Genomic DNA, 19,425 nt, shown 5'->3' on the forward strand with positions numbered 1-19,425 from the left:
TGTCCCTGGCTCCCTCACTTCATCATTTTTTGAATGCAAGTCATAGAGAAGTACTTCCCCGCCCCCTTTTTAAGGGCGGCACATGTGGCTTATGGAAGTTCCTGGGCTAGGGATTGAATTGGAGCTGCGTCTGCAACCCGCACCACAGCTCAGGCAACGCTGGATCCGTAACTCACTGAGTGAGGCCAGGGATTGAACCTGCATCCTCATGGATACTAGTTGGGTTCTTAATCTGCTGAGCCACAATGGAAACTCCCAGATGTAGTTTTGATTAAGAACTGTTTGTGCCAGGGCTTAAGTTTGCCAGTGATGCCAAGACCAGGATGGCCAGTCTTTTTGAGCCCAACCCATGCTCCAGCAGGGACCAGGTTGAAAGGGATGAGAGGTTCATCTGGAAAATATATGTCCTTCCCTCCCTCCCTTGTGGCCTCCCCACAGCCTCTCTCCTCTCCTCAAGTGCAGGATGTGCAGAGAGATGTATGTGGAGCCATCTTTCCACCTGGCGCCCAGCTTCCCAAGACATCTTAGCCCCACTTGGCATACCCAGCCCTTGGAATGTGCCAGTGTGTGACCAGTGATTGGGATTTGATTGCTTTGCTATTCAGCCAAGCCCTGGGAGGAATTTGGCCACTATAGGGGCTCTTTGGGGCCCAGCTGATCTGGGGCCCAGAAGCCCCTTATGGGGTCCTGAAAGCTGTCTGATGCTTACCTGATGGGCACATGGTTTCTTGTTTACATGTCCTGGGGGAGGAGGTGTCTAAACACTGGCTCAGAGGGGAAGGGCTGTTTCACCCTCCCGTGTACTTGAACCTGCTGCGGTCCCCTTGCCTTTAGGTCCTGACTCTCCCATTTAGGGGAAATAAGAGGGCTGTTGCTTGATGGAGTCCCTTGATCGAACCCCAGCAGCACTGCAATGTTGGAGAACTCCTGTGCACACCTGGCCTCAGGGCCCCATCCTAGACTGTGTCTACAAAGCGGCTGTCCCCCATATCCTGCGCCCCGTTCCTCCAGCAGGCAGGAGGCAGCAGCCCATGAGCTCAGACACTCCAGACCCTGAACCTCCCAGACTCCCTCAGGATGTGACCTAGGAACTGATTCCCAGGGTCCACTTTGGCCTCCAGGCTCCTGATACACAGCAGCTCCTGGAAGCGTGGCTTAGTCCTGGGTACCTTCCCTCCTGTCCCCTTCTAGAAACAGTCCCGGGATAGATGCGAGGTCAGCCCATCCCTGCCAGTCTGGGCAGAATGTGGAAAGCGGTTTCTTCTCTCAGGCACCACAAGGTCCTCCAGGACCTGCGTCATCCCTGCCGCAGCTTCCCCGTGGACCACAAGCAGGGCGGGTAACGGGAAAACCTGCAGGGCAGAGAAGCCTGGGTCCAGATCCTGGCTGTGCCACATCTAAGTGGTGTGAGTTTGAACAACTCTCTCCAGCTCTGAGCCCCGATGTCCCAATCAGTAAAGTGGAGGTGCTGCTGCCTCCCCCATAGGCTCACATGGGAACTCCTTTGCCTCTGACACCAGATGAAGCGTTCTGGGGCTGCCTCGCCCCCAGTCTCAGACCTGGGATAGTGGGGCTTCCTTGATTAAACCAGTGGAAGCAGATGGGAGGTGCCCCTGTGCCTGAGGGACCTCAGGGCCGAGGTGGGTGGGCCTGGCAGGTGCTGGAAGCTGCCTTTTCTTGGCCTAACACCTGGGGTGAGCCTTTCGAAGGCCCCTCGGACACAAAGCCATGTTACCCTCCGAGGCTGTCGTGCCGTGGCCAAGTGCTCCTGGAGGTTAGAGAACAGGAGTGTGGGATGGTGGTGGCTAAAGATTTTATTCCAAAAAGCCAAGCTGGCCAGGGCCGTGGCTCTCAGGCGTCACGCTCTGAACTCAAAGTAGTGGTCCCTCCTCTGCCGCTCCTGTGGGGGGACCCTCTTCCCCGATGGGAACGTCTGGTAGGTCCTCAGGTTCTCGGGGGCTACGCGTAAAAGGTGCCACTTCTTCTTCGGGCTCAGAGGAGGCCTGAGGGTAAGGATGGAGCCGGTGTTATGCAAGAAGCCAGGGCGGGGGTGGGTGTGAAAAGGCCTATTTCCAAACCTGTGCTGCCGACGACCCTGCTGGCTGCTTGTCGACCTAGTATCTGGTAAGTCACCCTGCACTCCACATCAGACTAACTTGTGTTTGCACGATGGTACAGTGGCCAAGAGCAAGGACAGGGGGGGTCAGGCGGCTGGGATGGATTCTGGCCCAATTCCTGCTGGAAATATCCACACATAAGATGGATGGATGTTGGTGCCTCTCTCCCAGATTTGTTTTGCGGAGTAAATGACGCAATGCATACAAAACACTTTACACAGTGCCGAACAAGAAGCAAATAGCGAGGTTATAAGAAATGTGCTGCTGCTGTTGATGACGATGGTGATAATGGTGATGGTGATAATGATAATGATGATGATGGAGATGGTGATGATGATGATGGGGATGGTGATGATGATGATGTGATGATGGAGATGGTGATGATGATGATGTGATGATGATGGTGATGATGATGTGATGATGCAGATGGTGATGATGATGTGATGATGGAGATGGTGATGATGGGGATGGTGATGATGATGTGATGATGCAGATGGTGATGATGGGGATGGTGATGATGATGATGTGATATTGAAGACGGTGATGGAGATGGCGATGATGCAGATGGTGATGTCAGCAATGACGGCAATGGAACTCAGGGAAGGGCAGGGAATTTCCCCAGGTCACAGAAATGATCAGGGGAGAAGCTGAGTGCAGGCACTGACCCCCTTCCTCCTAACCACCTGATTGGTCCTCTGCATCAGACATGAAGCTGTCAGCAGCAGCACAGGCCACCAGGCAGTTTGGGGAAGGAACAGAGCGGGGCCACCCTGGGGTCCCACCAGCACAGGAGATACAGATCCTGCCTGGGGAGGTCTCAAGAGGTCCCCAGGCCAGGTCTCACACTATCTCCAGGGATGGACTGACTCAGAGCCACACCAAGGCATGGAGACAGCCAGCCCAGAGTTCTAGAGTGGGCATTGGGAGATAGGGTTTCTCTCCAGGTTCCACCTCTGACCAGACTTGCCACTGGCACAAATTCCCGAGGCCATTGCTAAGTCTCAGTTTCCCTGTGCGTAAAATGGGTCCATCTGTCTGGCAGAGAGAAACCTTTAGAGGCAGTTAAATTTGTTTCTTTAAAAACCATAAAGTTCTATGGAAAGGATCGCTTCTTTATCAACAGCAATGGCAAGGCTCTGGGCTCGTGAGCTCAGCAAGGGGTCAGCACAGAGTTGGAAACCCACGATCTGCCCACTGACCTCCTGATGCGCCTACTCCACAGGACATCTCACGGCATAAACTACTGACCTTTCCGTCTGGGCATCAGGGGAAGGAAGAGTGAGAAACTGCCTATCCCGACTATCTCACAGGGCAGAGCTGAACTTCGCTGGGAAAAGACACTCTCCCGGATAAAAGCAGCAAGGGTGGGCAGTGAGAAACTTTCCTACTTGTTAGATGAACAGTTAGACTGAAAAGTATGTTCAAGTCCTTAAGGAGAAAATTTTCTGTCTAAACAGGACTGGGTCTCTGCTCTGTGCAGTACCCGAGGTATCCACCAGGAGGCGGCATCTCCTTGCTGCACCGTGGAGCTGTGCCCACAGGCTGCCATTGCAGGGGGAGAAAACTGCAGATTCAGGCCAGTAAAGCTTATGCTCCCAAACTCCCAGTGCACCTGACCAGGAAGATGCTCTTCCTGATTCTTTCCACTCAGGTTCCTGGCATCCCTCCTGAGGCTGCCAAAACCCTGACCCCCTCAGCTCTGTAATTGTCACCCTCTGCACTGTGGGCTCTTTGGGGTAACATTTCTGTCTGGGGACATGCACGGCTGGCAAGAGCAGGCGTCCTGGGGACGGACGTGTGCTGTTGAATGCACGAAGCGGGGGACTCACAGGTCGGTGGGGATGGGGTACCGTTCCCACTCCCTCACAGGCAGCACGAAGTAGGGGACCCGGGGCACCGTGCCTGTCTTGTCTCGATAGTACTCCCGATGCTGCTGTGCCATCTACAGTGCAACCAAGGAAGAGATGACAGGTCATTTGTGTGCGGGAGTGACCTTGCACACTGGAGCCCCTGCCTGGCTGCGCCTGAGCAGGGGGTGGGGGCAGCGACGCCTAATGGCCCCAGAGAAAAGTCCCCAGTTAGGTGTCCTTGTCTGGCTATTGGGGAAAATGACACACCATGCCAGCTGTGCCAGGCTGAGTAAATGAGGCAGGGGACAGGCCAAGGTAAGGCACGTAAAGCCCAGCTCATTCGGTTGCACAGGTAAGCTGTGTGTGCACACGTGTGTGTGTGTGTGTGTGTCTGTGTGTGTGTGTCTGTGCTGTCTCCTCGGTCCTCCCTCTGGCCAGGCTGTGCTCTGTGAGTCGAGGTGGAGGTAAAAGGGCTTCCCGGGTCCCCAGCTCCTCAGGCTCCAACCACATCAGCCAGGTCCTCTCCCGGGGAAGCTGCCTCCTCATGCAGTCCTCCACCCTGGGGACCAGGAGGCCTCTGTGTCCTTGGAACCAGGCTGGGAGGGGTGTTTGCCAGGGAACTGAGGGGGCAAGGGAGGTTTCCAGGACCACAGCGAAGAGGGAGCCCCAGCCTCTGCTGAGGTGGGCGAGTGCCCGTGGTCCCCTGGAACGTGTCTGAGCAGATCCCAGGAGGCTTCTGAGCCCTGGGAGCAGGATCAGAACAGCGGGGTGTGGGCAGCTGGCGTCCATCCTGGGGCTGAGGTTGCCTCGGGCTCCTCCTCCAAGGGCCGCTGGAGCAGGGAGGAGCCGGGTGGGCGAGGACAGTGAACAGATTTGGGCTGGAGCCGGCGTGGGGCTGAGCGGCCCTCCACGCCCGGTGATTCATCCTGTGGGTGGACCTCAGGGCTTTTGCTCAGGAAGGAGGTGAGGGAGGGTCCACAGGGGGAGACTCTCCTGGGCAGAGGTGAAGGCAGGAAGGGCCCCAAAGGCTCCCAGCTCTCTCAGCCCTGTTGTGGGGGGAGTGGGGGAAGAGCCTCTGGAGCCCCCGGCATTGGGGGAGGTCAGGGAAGCAGAGGGCTCAGCCCTCCCCACTCCCCACAAACTCGCCAGGTCTCCGGCTGGCTCAGGGGCTCTGGAGGGAGAGTCTCCCCGTGATGTGGGCAGAGGGGGCCGGGGTGGGGGAGGGGTGGGGGGTAAGGGGTCCCACCTGGTAGAAGTGAGAGAGCTCTGCTGAGCGGCCACCGTCCAGGTTGAAGCGGGTGTAGCGGGGGGCGTGCAGCCAGCGGTCCCAGGTCTGGGAGCGGTTCCTCAGCACGAGGTTGGGGTCCGGGGAGAAGATGGTGGGGAAGTGGCCTCCTTTGCTGAAGGGATGGTGGCTCTGCTCCAGGGCTGCGTTGCGCTGGTCCTGGAAGTATTTGAGGGTGGTGGCGCCGTAGGTGGATCCGAAGGAGAAGGCCGCACCGGGCACGTGGCCTTGGTACCTGGGAGAGCAGCAGGGAGGGGAAAGGCCGGGGAGGGCTCCAGGCCAGTTCCCAGAGAGGCCCTTAAAGACGGGGTGGGGGGGGAGAAGAGGGCCCACGGGTCACTCCCGGGCCTCGAGAGGCCCCTTAAGGTGTACAGCCAGCTCAGGCCTCTGCTCCCCACCGGGGTCTCTGCCTGGACCCCTAGGACGGTCGTCTCTCCAGACCAGAGATGCGCACGGGGCCAGGAGCCCTGTTCCAGTCCTGCCCCCTTAGCAAGGCTGCAGGGAAATCACTCTCCCTCGATGGCCCTCCAGTGACTGGGGTGTTGGCTGCAGCAGAGGCTCCTGCAGCTCTGATGGTCTCTGCTTACCCCATGAAGGGGCAGGGGCACAGTAATGGCACATGGTGGTGTCAGCTCTGGCACAGCCCGGGCCCAGGCCCAGAGAGCTGCCGCCTCCTTCCCACCCCACATGCTCACAAGGCACTGCCCAGCCGGCTTGGAGAGCTCGCTCAGGGTCCTGGGGCTCTGAGAGCCTTGGAAGGAGCTCCATCACCCTCTGGGGCTGAGGGGGCTAGTGAGGCAGACAGGAGCAGGGAGAGCAGAGACCTGTGGGGACCCAGAGAGCACAGCAGACATGGCAGCTCAAGACTCCTGGGTAAGTGAGACTCGCACAGAGAGAACCGTCTGGGGGAGGAGAGGGGAGAGGAGGGGAACGCTGGTGACAACGGAGAGCATGGGAACCAGACCTTGGACAAACAACAAGAGGTCAAAGTTCCACCAGGCAGCACCGTTTCCCCAGGGTCCCCCTCTGAAACCTGGCCCTGCCCCACGTTGCCACTGGAACCGCTCTTGACGAGGTGGCCAGCAGTCCCTCTGCAGCGCCGGACACCGTGGCCCACTCTCTTCTTGAACCACCTCTCATGGTTTTGCTGACGCTGCTCTCTTGCTGTCTGTTGCTTTTCACTGGCATCGCTGACCTTTCCTTCTCCATCTCCTCGTGACGGCCCCCTCTGCCCAGATCCTCTGGGGTCTGTGCCGGGTCCACCCAGTCTTCCTGGTGATGGTAGCCATGCCGTGGCCTTGACTTTGACCTGTGTGTGTGTGACCCTTGGTCTACACCTCCAGCCCAGACGTTCCCTCCAAGCTGCAGGCTCCTGTGCCCAGGTGCACCTTGGCCCTCTCCCTCGGAGGTCCCCGCGGCTTCGCCTTCCACCTCCACCTTCCCCGAGAGTCCAGTCCCACCTCGATGAAGTGACCTCGGCAGATGTCCGAATCCAAAGGGTCATCCCTCGTCCCCCGCTTCGTCCCTCACGTCCGATCAGCGGCCAAGCCCTGCAGCTCCATCACATTTTTCCTGGACGGCGGCAGCAGCCTCCTCCTCTCTTCTATCTGCCCTGGTCCCTCCAGCCCCTTTCCCACCCCTCAACCAGACTGAACGTTCTGAAGCCAAGACCTTACCCCGGGCTCACAGGCCGCCAGTGACCTGAGCGTTGCCTCCGTCTCTGCTTCAGCAGTGACTCTACACCCTGTTTGTAAGGAGCCATCGCGGATCCTGAGTGTAACCATCTTTTTTCCCTTCTCCTTCCTTGCCCCCCCCCCGCCCATTCTTGCCCTGTGCCTTCTGCCACCAGGAATGACAAACCTGCCCACCACCAGCCCACCCCCTGCACCTTGCTAAATTGTCCTTTAAGACTTGCCCAGGAGTTCCCGTCGTGGCGCAGTGGTTAACGAATCCGACTAGGAACCATGAGGTTGCGGGTTTGGTCCCTGCCCCTGATCAGTGGGTTAACGATACGGCGTTGCCGTGAGCTGTGGTGTAGGTTGCAGACGCGGCTCGGATCCCGCGTTGCTGTGGCTCTGGCGTAGGCCGGTGGCTACAGCTCCGATCCCACCCCTAGCCTGGGAACCTCCATATGCAGCGGGAGCGGCCCAAGAAATGGCAACAACAACAACAAAGAAAAAAAAAAAAAAAGACTTGCCCAAATGTCACTTCTTTGAAGAAGCCTTTCCTTGCCACCTCTCCCAGGGGCAGCCTATTCTCTGTCCCTTTGTGCCCACCATGTGCTGCTCCTGTCTGCCTACATCATCTCTCCCCGCTACACTGGGAGCTTCTCGAGGGCAGAGTTTGGTCCCTTCTGACTGCTGTGTGATCCCCAGTTCTCAGAACCAGGTCGGGCACAAGACCTGTGGGTAGCACATGCTTATTAAACAAATGACAAGGTGAGCGGCTGACGTGCCAACAGGACCAGTCATGCGACAGTGAGACCTACAGACACAGACGCCGAAGACCAGAGGCCACGCTCCAGGGACCCCCCGGGGCCTCTCCTGAGAGCACCCCACCACCCGTTCACGTCTCACTTCCTTTCGCTTGAGCCCCCTCACCCACACCAAACATTCCCAGGGCAGCTGGGGAGCCTGGCAGGCCACAGCCACAGGGAGGGCTTCCCCATTTTAGGAACTCAGCCTGCACCCAAGGCCGAAGCACAGGGAGGCCTTTGAAGTGGTGCTTCAGCAAGACCCCTGAGGGTGGCCCTGGGCCTCAGTCTCCCCACCGACAGAATGGGTGTTTGCCCAGAGTTAGACAGAAATGCATTTTTGTCTTCAGGTGAAAGGCGAGAGGGTTAAGCACTGTGGTGGCTGATGCACTTTCCAGCAGTCTCCATACAGGCAGAAGAGATGGCTTCCCTCCCCAGGTCCTGCCCTGCTGGGACACTGCAGCATTCTAGGCTGCCTGGGGCAGAGCAGAGAGTGATGCGCTGCAGAGCGGGCAGCGGAGGGGAGAGCCCCCCCTGGACCGTGGCCTCCCTTCAGCCTCGCCTCTCTGGTCCCTTGGCTTCCCCCCAACTCCTAACCCTCCCCCCACCTCCTGCACCAGCGCCCTTCCCGCTGGCCCCTCCTGGGTTCCTTGCTGGTGGCCTCGTCTCCTGTCCTGGAAAGATGGGGGTGCTGGTGAGGGTCTGGGAGCCTGTGGGTCACCTTGGCCACTTCCAGGACAGAGTCCTCCTGCTTGCCATGGCTTGGCCCCTCCTGGGTTTGGAGCTCCCTCCTGCCTCACCAAGGCCTCACTCTCCAAATCCATCCATCCCTGATTCTCTTGGCCTCAATCCATCCTCCTGGCCATAGGTGACCTCTGCCCCTTAGCTTCTTCTCTCCTGCCTACACACATGCAAAGCTTTTCCTCGATCACAAAATGCTGCTCTTGGCTGAGATGGTTTCTTACTTACCGCCCTTTCTCTCCCCCCCCCCGCCTTTTTTCCTGAAAATCTCCAAAGAAGCCTCTGTACCTTCTGCCTTCATGTCTTCGACTCCTCTGCTTTTCCTGCCCCCACTCCGTCTGCCCGCCAACCCATCACTCCAACGTGAGCTTGTGCTTTTTCATTAGGGTCCTGTAAGCACATGCAAGTGTCAAAGCCAGTGACCTCGGCTCACACCATCTCTTGGTAACGTTCGCACTGATGAGGAAACACAACCCAAGCGGTAGAAGCAGAGTCCCTGCGAGTTCCGTGTGCTGGGTGTGAAACGTAATAAAAGCAGCAGTTCGAGAACCAAGAAGTCAAAGGGGGGTGGGGAGATGCTTCTCCCTCCATCCCTGTGCGTCCTCCCATGTGGGAGGAGCTCCCACTAAACGGCTCCTTCCCCACTTGGTCTTCCAAGTTGGAGGTGGAGGAACTCCTGCCTGGGGGGGTGAAGCCCATGGCCCCCCCCGCCCCCCCGCTTCTGCTGGGAAGCAAGGAAGCCCACCCCACTCCTCCGCCCCCCATTTTGGGGGACACGCTCTGCCCTTTGGAGGGAGAGTCTGCCCCAGCCCTGCCATCTCATCCGGGGGTTCAGTGTCAGCCCCCTTCTCCAATCGCAGCGTCCCCTCTTTTTTTTTTTTTTTTTGTCTTTTTGCCATTTCTTGGGCCACTCCCGTGGCATATGGAGGTTCCCAGGCTAGGGGTCTAATCAGAGCTGTAGCCACTGGCCTACACCACAGCCACAGCGATCTGAGCTGTGTCTACAACCTATACCACAGCTCATGGCAACGCCGGATCCTTAACCCACTGAGCGAGGCCAGAGATCGAACCCACAACCTCATGGTTCCTAGTCGGATTCGTTAACCACTGAGCCACGATGGTAACTCCCCACAGTGTCCCCTCTTTTATCTTATCTCTCCAGTGGTTCAAAACGCAGGGAATGAAGAGGTGCTGGTCCCCAGGTGTTGCGAAACCCCACCAAAGAGGTAAGGAAACAGCAGGATGAAAATGAAAGAGAGGTTCTCTCTGACATTCTGCAGGAAAAAGACTACAACTTAAGAATATTGAACTGGCTGGTGGTCATCCACGAGGAAAGACCAGGAAGAACTCAGGAAATAAAACCCCCAAAGCTCTTCCTGAGAGCAGCGCGCAGGGGTGAAATCCTGCCAACTAAGAGATGATTCAAAAGGAAACAAATGGCAATGGGGGCCTCTGTTAGAATGACTGGTGCTTATTTCAAATCTATTTAAGCACAGAGCTAGGAATAGCTACTAGGTGAAGGCTGGTTGCAGGAGGCTGGTTGTAAATGTTATAAAACCTGTCAAAGTAAAAAATAATTTAAGCAACAGAAATTGGGGGGTAGGTGGAGGGGGATGGGAGGGCACTTAGGATTTCTAAAGCACCTGTCAAGCATGGCATCTAAAATCGAAACACGCTGGCAAAAATAACGCAACATAATCACTCTAATCCCTTAATGGTTTTTATTCTCTCCCCACCCTCCTCTGTTAGAGGGAACTTTTAGAAACTAATATCCCTTGGGATGAATTAGCATTTATCTAAAGTCTATTCTGCCATTTTACTTCAGTATCTTTCTCTTCAGTTAAGTTTGAGTGAGATTAAATTTCATGCTTTTCATTTTAAAATAGTAAATATGGTGTAATTTTATTTTTACGAAATGACTTTGTCTCTATTCTTATCCATGGATCCATCCACCCATCCATTGAGTCTTTTATCTGAATATATAGACAAAAAGAAACCTAAAATGAAGCTTAGGTTAATTCTACGTGTTTTGGATTTGGGGCAATGTGTTGCATTCTTCTTTGTATGTGTAATGTTTTTAAGAGAGTCAGATGGCATTAAGAGTTATTTGATCAGGAATCTGCTATGTGTGGCGGGATGCTAGGTGTTGAGGATACAGTCCTGCATCCCTCAGCCCTCCCTCCTTGAGCCTACCCTTCATTCGGTGTTTACTGAGTCCTGGTTTTGTGTGTGTGTGTGTGTGTGTGTGTGTGTGTCTGCACCCTTGGCATTCAGAAGTTCCAGGGCTAGGGATCGAACCTGAGCCAAAGCAGTAACCAGAGCTACAGCAGTGACAACACTGGATCCTTAACCCGCTGAGCTACCAGGGAACACTTAAGGCTCTATTGTTATTAAATGCAAGTAGGGAGGCCCATTCCTGTGGTGGGTCAAGTGGGAGGGAGGGTTGGTGAAGCTCTGTGAAAGGAGTTTCCGCTGGGGGTGGCTTTAAGGAGAACCTCAGTGCAGGAGGATGGACCGGAGTCTGGCTATCTTTCCCTGCTCACCTCCTAGGGACAGGTGTTGTCTTCTCTCTGAAGGGACCCAGTCCCTCCGGGAGAGCTCATCCACCTTAGACTTGCACCTTGGATGTCCAGATCTGTATACGCAGCTCCAATCCTTCTCCCGGCTACGCATCCACACACCCAGCTGTCCACACCGGCGAGCCCAGGGCACCCGGGACGAGCCTGCTCCTCCTGGATACCCCTGTCCTGGTTAACACACCCTACCTACCAGAATCCACCAGAAACTGGACGTCACCCTGCCAACTGCCACATCCAACCTCTCCCTAAGTCCTGCTTTTGCTCCCGCTTTAGTGACCTTCCCACTGCCCTCTTCTGTGCCCACCTGCACAGCCTCAGAGCTCCTAGCCAGTCCCCTGGACAAGTGTCACACCCTGCAAGCCTGTGGTCCACGCTGGTGCCAGAGCCATCAGATCACCATGGCTCACCTCCCTTTTCACTTTCCTGCCAGTGCCCTGTGCCCCGGAAGTGGCACTCACACGCCTGGAGCCCCACATACTCTCCAAGCCTTCACACACCTTTCCTCCACCTGGAAGCCTGCATCTCCTCCTGTCCCTGGGGGTGCCCAGCCCTCACCCACAGAGCCAGGGTCCCTGTCGCCTTCCCCAGCCATGTAGCCCCTGTCCAGCATCACAAGGGTCGTGATCCTTCATCCACGCCCAGATGCATGTTGGCTCATCTCCTCTGCCAATGTGTGTTCTCTCTTATCTGCAGCACCTACACAGTCCCTGACACATGACAAGTGCTCAGTAAATGTTCCCTGGAGGATGCAGAAGTCCAGAAGCCCAGGGGCACCGTGTCCTGGAGCGCTGGGCTCCCGGATCTGCAGGGCGCACACTGCCACCTCAGGCACGGAGCATCCCACCCACCCGGGAGTTGGTGCACCTCAAAGAAAGGAGCTACAGAAATGTGACGTGTCCTCGTGATTCTTCTCTTTGCCACCCCCAGGCTCTCTGCCACACTCCTCCTCAGCTCCCTGCAAGCCACCTTCTCTGAATGCCAAGATATTTGCATCCCAGTAGGAGAGAAGCCCTCTCCCTCACAATCTTCCTAAGGTTCCGCCTGGATTGAGAATTCCATTCAGCCCAGTGTGTGTGTGTGTGTGTGTGTGTGTGTGTGTGTGCGCACACACGCATGCACATACACATGCTCATGGTCATATTTATTTAGCTCCCAGCGGGCACGCCTTGACTAGCAGGTCTTTGCCCCTGTTGGCTCTTGCACTTGTGAGCCGTGAGCATGACCTGTGCAGTCTTGTGGGTGAGCCCCGTTTTTGCTGGGCGTGGAGAGAATGGAGGGGCATGGCAGGTTTCACAACAGGGCATCCACTCACAATGGCCCCTCCAGGGCTGTCACACCTCCGCTCGACCTCTTCATCCCTCCAGCCCCTCAGCCACCTGCACACCCCATAGGCTTGGAGACGGAGCTCAGCCTGGCCCGCGGCAAAAGTCCACTGTGGTTACCACGTGTGCGCACAGGGAGCCATCCCTCCCTGCCCTGAATAGCACTGCTTGGCCCCATAGCTACCATCCAAATTAATTACTGTGCACCGCAGGGATCCCACGAGCAGCTCATTAACTAATTAACTTGTTACCATTCAGCACGTCCTCATTCCATGAGCGCCCTCTTCTCTGCACACTTCCTGCGGAGTACAGTTCTGATCAGATCCTTCCCCTGGGCAAAAACCTCCCAGGGCTCCCGATTGCCTGGGAACTGAAGAACAAACCGGGCCAGTCGCCCAAGGTCCAGCTTGGCACGGGCCTCTGTGAGAAGTCTCGGCCCTTTCCTGTCCCGGCTTTGCCACTCTGGCCATCTGCTGCTTTAGAGCAGGTCTTGCTGGTACCCCCCCACCCCATGCCTTTCCCTGGGCCATCCTCTCCATCCAGAAGATGCTCCTTCCTCTCCTGGCATGGAGATCTTCTCCATCCTTCAAGCTATGTCCCAGACAGCCCCTTGTCCATCGAGCCTCTTCTGACCCACCCGTGGGCCATGCTCGTCCCCCCCATTGAAGTGTCTTCGCTCTTCGTGCCTCTCTCATGTCTCAGTGCACATGCTGCTGGGTTGTAATTACCTGGACCCTCGTATATTCTTCCTTTCTGAATTATAACCTCCGGGGTGGGGGATATGGCAGGGGCGCAGGGAGGAGGTTGTGTTCTATGCTTTCCTGCAGCCTTGACATTCCTGGCACTCAGATGCTCTGTAACGATTTGCTGAATTGAACCGACAAATGGGGGCACATTTTTCAGGGCTGATGAGTCCTCTGGAGAGAAGGAGGAAAGCCCGGCCTGTTACAAAGCCCAAGGGTCTGAGGTCACCCCCACCCCCCGACCCTGTTCTTAGGCAGGGTCCTCAGGACGGTGTGCGTGGTGTCAGGTACCAGTCTGGGCACATGGACCTCCTACATCCTCCTGGGCAGAGGCCTTGGTACCCCAGGATGCACCAGCCCATCTGCTATCCTGAGAAGCTGGCAGACAGGTGCTGGTGTACTAGAGGCAGCTCGTACCAGATTATACTGGCTCCAAAGAGCCAATTACTAAATTCTCAGGAATTTTGTGAGCCTGTTATTACACAAGTCAGTATTTAAAATTATGCAAAATTACAATTAAAGAAATTACATTGAAAACAACAGTAAGAAATACCTAAAACCCCTCACTACCTAATTACATTATTTTGCGGTTGTCTGTTCTTGAGGCCATTACTTCTATAGCATCTATAGGTAGAATTATAGTATAATGGTGAATGGCTGCCCAGCTTGTCCCAACCCTAGGCTGTGACGTCATGTTGATAGCTTGAAATCAGCCACAGCAGGAGTAGTGGTACCTCAGATAACAGTGAATGCGACAAATCAATTTTTTTTCCCCTCCAGAGAGCTGGTTGTTGAACATTTATCAGAACACCGCTGGGTGTGCCGCTCTACTATATGGGGATTCTGGGGCAGGGGACACAGCCACCCTCTTGACAACGGCAAGAGAGGAATGCACTGAGGCCCAGGCCCAGCTCGGGGGCAGATAACGGGCACAGCTGCCACTCCAGGCAGGTGGAAGGAGGTGCTGGGGTGCCAGCCCCCTGCTGGGTGGCAGCTGCAGGCCTCAGGGTGACAGCAGTCTGGGGAGGGCTGAATGCACAAGGGCAGGTCAAGCAATTGGGACGGGGAAACTTCTGAGGTGCTGTGGGAGGCAGGGAGCGAGGGGATGGGTACCCCCTGGATCTGACCTGCTGGCAGCAGGCACAGAGGCTCACCGAGGCCACTTTCATCCCTTGAAAAGCCTCACAACGGCAGGGACTCTGACCCAAGTGTTCTCTGCTCCCTGCAGGGATGGTGCCCAGGCCAGACAGTGGCAGAGGGTCTGAGGACTGTGCTGCCCAGAGCCGGAAGGGACCAGGGGGAGCATCCTGTTGCCCTCAGTACCTCGAGTGAGGCGTGGAGCAGCATAGGGATCTAACTAATGAGAGTAGTAACAGCTGGGGAGAGCAAGGTGTGGACGCCACAGAAGCTGGGCAACTTGCTGAACGGCCTGGGGGAATTTCTCATTTGGGTTATTGTGAAGTTTGGGGGGAGGGTTCTGTTTGTTTTGCTTTTTGTTTGTTTGTTTGTTTTTGCTTTTTTAGGGCTGCACCCGCAGCATATGGAGGTTCCCAGGCTAGGGGTAGAATCAGAGCTGCAGCTGCCGGCCTACACCACAGCCACAGCACCACGGAATCTGAGCCAAATCTGCAACCTAGGCCATAACTAATGGCAACACCGGATCCTTAACCCACTGAGCAAGGCCAGAGATTGAACCCGTGTCCTCATGGATACTAGTCAGGTTTGCTACCACTGAGCCATGATGGGAACTCCTGTAGTGAAGGTTTTTGTTTTGGTTTGGTTTGGTTTGAAGTTTGTGAAAAGTCCAGCTTCAGTACTTGGCACCTAATAGGTGCTTATAAATGAGGCTCTTTTGCCACCAGCCTGACATTCAGGCAAGATCCCCCTGGACCTCAGTGCTCATATCTGGGAACCAGGATGGGGAGGGCTGGACTACATGATTTCTGAGGTCCTTACCGCTGTAAATATTCTGGCCTCTATGAATAAAACCAGTAAGGGGGCCGATTTGAGCGTCAGAAGAAGCTGGTTGCACTTAAAATCCTGTGATTAATGTCTGAAGAGGCATACAAAAATAATAATTGTCCAAGTGGGGCAGGAAACCTTGGAACCTTTCATTACATGAACCAACTTGCCAATGAGGTAGCATTTAGATGCATAAGGCAACTCAATGCCTTCCTTGTTGACAAAAATCTTTAGGGAGAGCCCATCTCTTCCAGAAAGATCCAGGCAAGAAGCTTGCACATAAAATCTCAGCTGTTCAAACTAGCCTATCCATGCTTGGAGGCTTATTTATGATTCACTTGTCATCACAATTTCAAGATCAATCATAGGACAGGGGTCTCGAGGGAACTTTTGACAAGTGGGGTGGCTAGAGAAGCATCTGGGATTGCTTCTGAAACATGCAACGCCTGTCCCCCTAAATCTGGACAGTAGTGGGAGCCCTAAGGGAGGGTTAAGTGCCAACTGGAGGCTGGAGTGGGGGTTGAGCAAAAAATATCGATACAGAAAATCAAACTCATTCTAAACACCCAGAATATGGTATAAACACCACCACCAAGGCTGCAAAGATGATTTTGAACTAAATCTTATGTGTTTACACCAGACTGGGAACCCCTCAAGGGCAGCACCCCCATACACACACACACACACCTGCTTGTCTTAACCCAACACCTGGCACATCCCAGGCACTCAATATGTCTTCATGAAAGGAATGCCCAAGGGATTGAAAGAATTGGAAGATCCTTAATCACATTTCTAATGCTCCTGGCTTAACTCCAGGAAACATCCGTGACCCAGCAAAGCAGCTTTGTCTGATTGGAACCCAAGTAGCTTTTGAGCTCTCTAAGACCCAGAGAAAGGTCTGGTCCACAAATGGGCTGGATTAAACCTGCAGCACCTGCCTCTGGTTATTGTACTGCCTCTGTGTGCAGAGATAATCTTATATCACAGCCTCTCAACATCATGCTTATTCTGCTTCAAGACAATGCAAATGCCACACAAAGTAGACTGAGACCTGTTCTTATTTTGCTGTCTGTTGAGTTTGCAGAATAGAGCATGTGTTTATTTCACCCACATGGAAACCCTGCCTGCAAAACTCTCAAGACAATAATTTCATTCACGCATTCATTCATTCATTCATTTATCCTATACAGATGTACAGATACTGTGCATGTGGCCTCTCAGAATCCAGCCCCTGGCCCTCCGTGCCCACATTGCCTGGTAGGAAAGAAAAAACTTTACATGCTGGAAGAGGAGTAGGGAGTGGAAATCACAGACACTTTGAGAAAAAGGACCAAAGAGTGGAAAGGAACAGTCAGATTTGTGTCTTGGATGTTTGGAGTGTGAAAACATCCAAAGAAAGGAAAGGTAGGTTTGGTCCCGAATCTGAAAGTGCTAAAGGCAGGGCAGGGCTGGGACGCTTTCAAAGGCAGCGCTCTGCTTGGATTAGGTGAGATGGGGGGAGAACTGACCACACAGTCAGGTGGATAGCACACCACCAAACACCACTGCGGGTCCTGCCTTGTTAGAGTCTTCTAGCCCTGCTCCTGGACGCCCACCCAGACTCCTTAGCTCCTTCAATCAACAAATATTAATGTTGCAGGAATCCCAGGTGCCCGCACTGTGCTGGGGGCCCAAGTGCCGGCTCCCTTCTCAGGGATTCCCCACCCTTTTGTCCCTGCCTGGCGTCTCTAAACACCAACCCCACACGGAATCTCCCCCTCCTCTCCCTGCCTCGGACCCCATTCACTGTTATTCCGGGCCGCGGGGGGCGCGCAAGCTCCGCACTCAGTAGGTACCAACTTCCTACCGAAGGGGATCTGGAGAGCACCCCCGCCCTCTGCGCCCAGCCACTGCCTGCTCTGAGAGCACAACCCCCCAGGGAAGGCCACCTTGCCAGGTGACAACGTGGCACCCAGGGTTCCTTCAACCCACAAAGGCGCGGGGACGAAGTTTCGAGGCGGGAGGAGGATTTTGTGGAGGGAGGATGGGAGAGCGCGCCCCCAGGGGATCGGACCCACAGGTTCAGGTGGGGCTTGGTGCGCTGTGGTCTTACCCGGGCATGAGACCGGGGGGCATGTAGGCGGCCTTGAACTCGGTCAATAGGGTGCCCGTGCTGCGGGAGGCCATGGTGGGAGCGGCGAGCGCGCAGCGAGCCCAGCGCTCCGGGGCCCTACAGTCAACAGCCGGGGTCACCCGGCAACCGTGAGCCTGGCAACGCCAGGGGGCCACCCAGCCGCCGCGTTCCGGGGCTCCGTGGCCGGCTTGCAGTCCCTTTCCAGGAGCAGCCCGAGAAGCGCGCCCAGAACATGCCCATCCGTCTCTACGTGCCCATCCGTTTCTATGTGAACCAGCCAATCGCCCCTCCCAACCGAGCCTCCACTCTCGCGTCCTCGAATGGGTGCATCTTGCAGCTTCACTGCCGGCCCAGATGGGTGATGCTGTGAGGCAGAGCGGAGGTGGAAAGGGCACACAAAGCAGTGGCCCCAGAGCCGCTCATCCCCAGGGCCCAGATGGCCACAGGGACCCTAAGGGCCATTGCTCTCCAAGGTTGCCCTCTGCGCCCCAGTTCAGCGGAGCTTGCAGGAGGGGGCTTTGCCAGGTATCCTGTTTGGCATGTTTGTCCAGGACGCTCTGTAATTTAAGTGCGTGCGTTCCTCCTTAATTTCTCCTCTTTCCCTAGGCACTCCCGTCTCCCTCCTCTTGCTTCTCAAACTGCTCCACAAGAGTGGTTTATAAGCAAAAGACTAAATACCGATCTTGAAAAGGTCTAGAGTGTGTAATTTATATTTGCCCCAATTCTATAGTCCAGTCCCTCCTGTGAATCCAGGGTTGGGCGTTTGGCCCAGGTGAGGGGTCTTTGTGGCAATGCCCCCCCCCATAATTCTTTGGAGCCCTACCTCTGGATTTCTCCAGGGACCCTCTCACAGCCCTGGACCACATGTAGGGCAGGGTGGGGCCTTAGGTCTTTAACTGACAGGAGATGGGGGGCAGTGAGGAGATGAGGACAGGCTCAGAGGTGCCATGCTCTTTGTGTCTCGCACCCCCTGCCTGCTCCCTGGCCCCCATGGCAGTCCTGGTATCCACAAGCAGATCTGCCGACCAGCCTCATCCTTCATAGTCTCACTTCCCCTGTCGGATGAGAGGTGTTATCTTCACAGTTTGACTGTGTCGATGGCAGCTGATGAAGATCGCAGGCACTAATGAGCTCCCAGGATGCTGCTGCAACCAGAATCCTCGGACAGATAACAGTGGAACTGCGGGAGCCACAGGCTTCCAAGAGGTACACGAGCAGGAAAACTGAGGCCCGAGGAGAGAAAGGAACTGAAAGGGAATGATTGGTTGCAAATGAGGTGGAGGCAAAATGCAGCCACGTATATAGATTTCTAAATTCTCCCCACAGAACATGGGCTACGATAAGAACAATGTTCTTAGAAGTTGTAAAAGAACAACCAGCAGTTCAGGGGTGCTGTCCTCCGGGAAGGTGGTCCTAATGACCCCCCAGCCCCAGACAAGATCCGGCGCCCCCTCCCTCCCCCCATTTGTGGCTTCCAAGCTGACTCTGCCCAGGGATCCTTAGCCTTGGGTTCTATGGGTCTATGTTCTGGTCCATTTGTCTCTCCTGGTGGAGGTCTATACTGTATCAGACTCATCCCTGAATCCCAGCACCTGGGACGAGAAGGAGTTGAGTACACATTCGTTGAATACACATTCGTTGAATACACTTTATTCAGAATTAGCCGCATGGGGAATAGTCAGGGAGCGGAAATTAAAAAGTGGGATCTGGCTTAGGTTTCAGAAGGGTCGGTGGTTCAGCCAAGGGGTGCTCTCTGTTGAGCGAGTGGAGTTGCTACATTTTATGGAAACTGAGGTTCAGCAGTTCCCTAGGGCAAGTTCAGGGGCTTTTTCCTAAAGATGCACAGGTCTATCGGAGGCCTTGTGAAACTTACCCTCTTTGTGAGAGAACCTCCAGGGGGCCGAGGGAGGAGATGGCTCCCCCCAGAGGCCCGCCCCCCATATAAAGTACCACCAGGCCTTTACAAAGATCAGCTAGTGGCCTATGGTTGGAATATGCTAGTGAATTTAGATTTAAAAAAAAGAGGAGTTCCCATCGTGGTGCAGTGGTTAACGAATCTGACTAGGAACCATGAGGTTGCAGGTTCAATCCCTGGTCTCGCTCAGTGGGTTAAGGATCCAGCATTGCATGAGCTGTGGTGTAGGTCGCAGATGAGGCTCAGATCTGATGTTGCTATGGCTGTAGCGTAGGCCAGTGGCTACAACTCGGATTAGACCCCTAGCCTTGGAACCTCCATATGC

At 55.2% G+C, this 19,425-nt stretch overlaps 1 protein-coding gene across 1 annotated transcript; it reads right to left on the reverse strand.

Moving 5' to 3' along the window:
• Positions 1-1,802: 1,802 nt before the first annotated feature.
• Positions 1,803-17,276, reverse strand: FAM166C (family with sequence similarity 166 member C). The gene is made up of 4 exons (XM_047782463.1): positions 17,165-17,276; positions 5,214-5,487; positions 3,947-4,059; positions 1,803-2,003 (listed from the first exon to the last, which is right to left on the reverse strand). Exons 1-4 carry the CDS (start codon positions 17,236-17,238, stop codon positions 1,859-1,861), a joined length of 606 nt encoding a protein of 201 aa, XP_047638419.1. The 5' UTR covers positions 17,239-17,276; the 3' UTR covers positions 1,803-1,858.
• Between the last annotated feature and the right edge of the window lie 2,149 nt (positions 17,277-19,425).

Source organism: Phacochoerus africanus, chromosome 5 (genome assembly GCF_016906955.1).
Source record: "Phacochoerus africanus isolate WHEZ1 chromosome 5, ROS_Pafr_v1, whole genome shotgun sequence".
In the NCBI taxonomy this organism is placed as follows: Eukaryota; Metazoa; Chordata; class Mammalia; order Artiodactyla; family Suidae; genus Phacochoerus; species Phacochoerus africanus.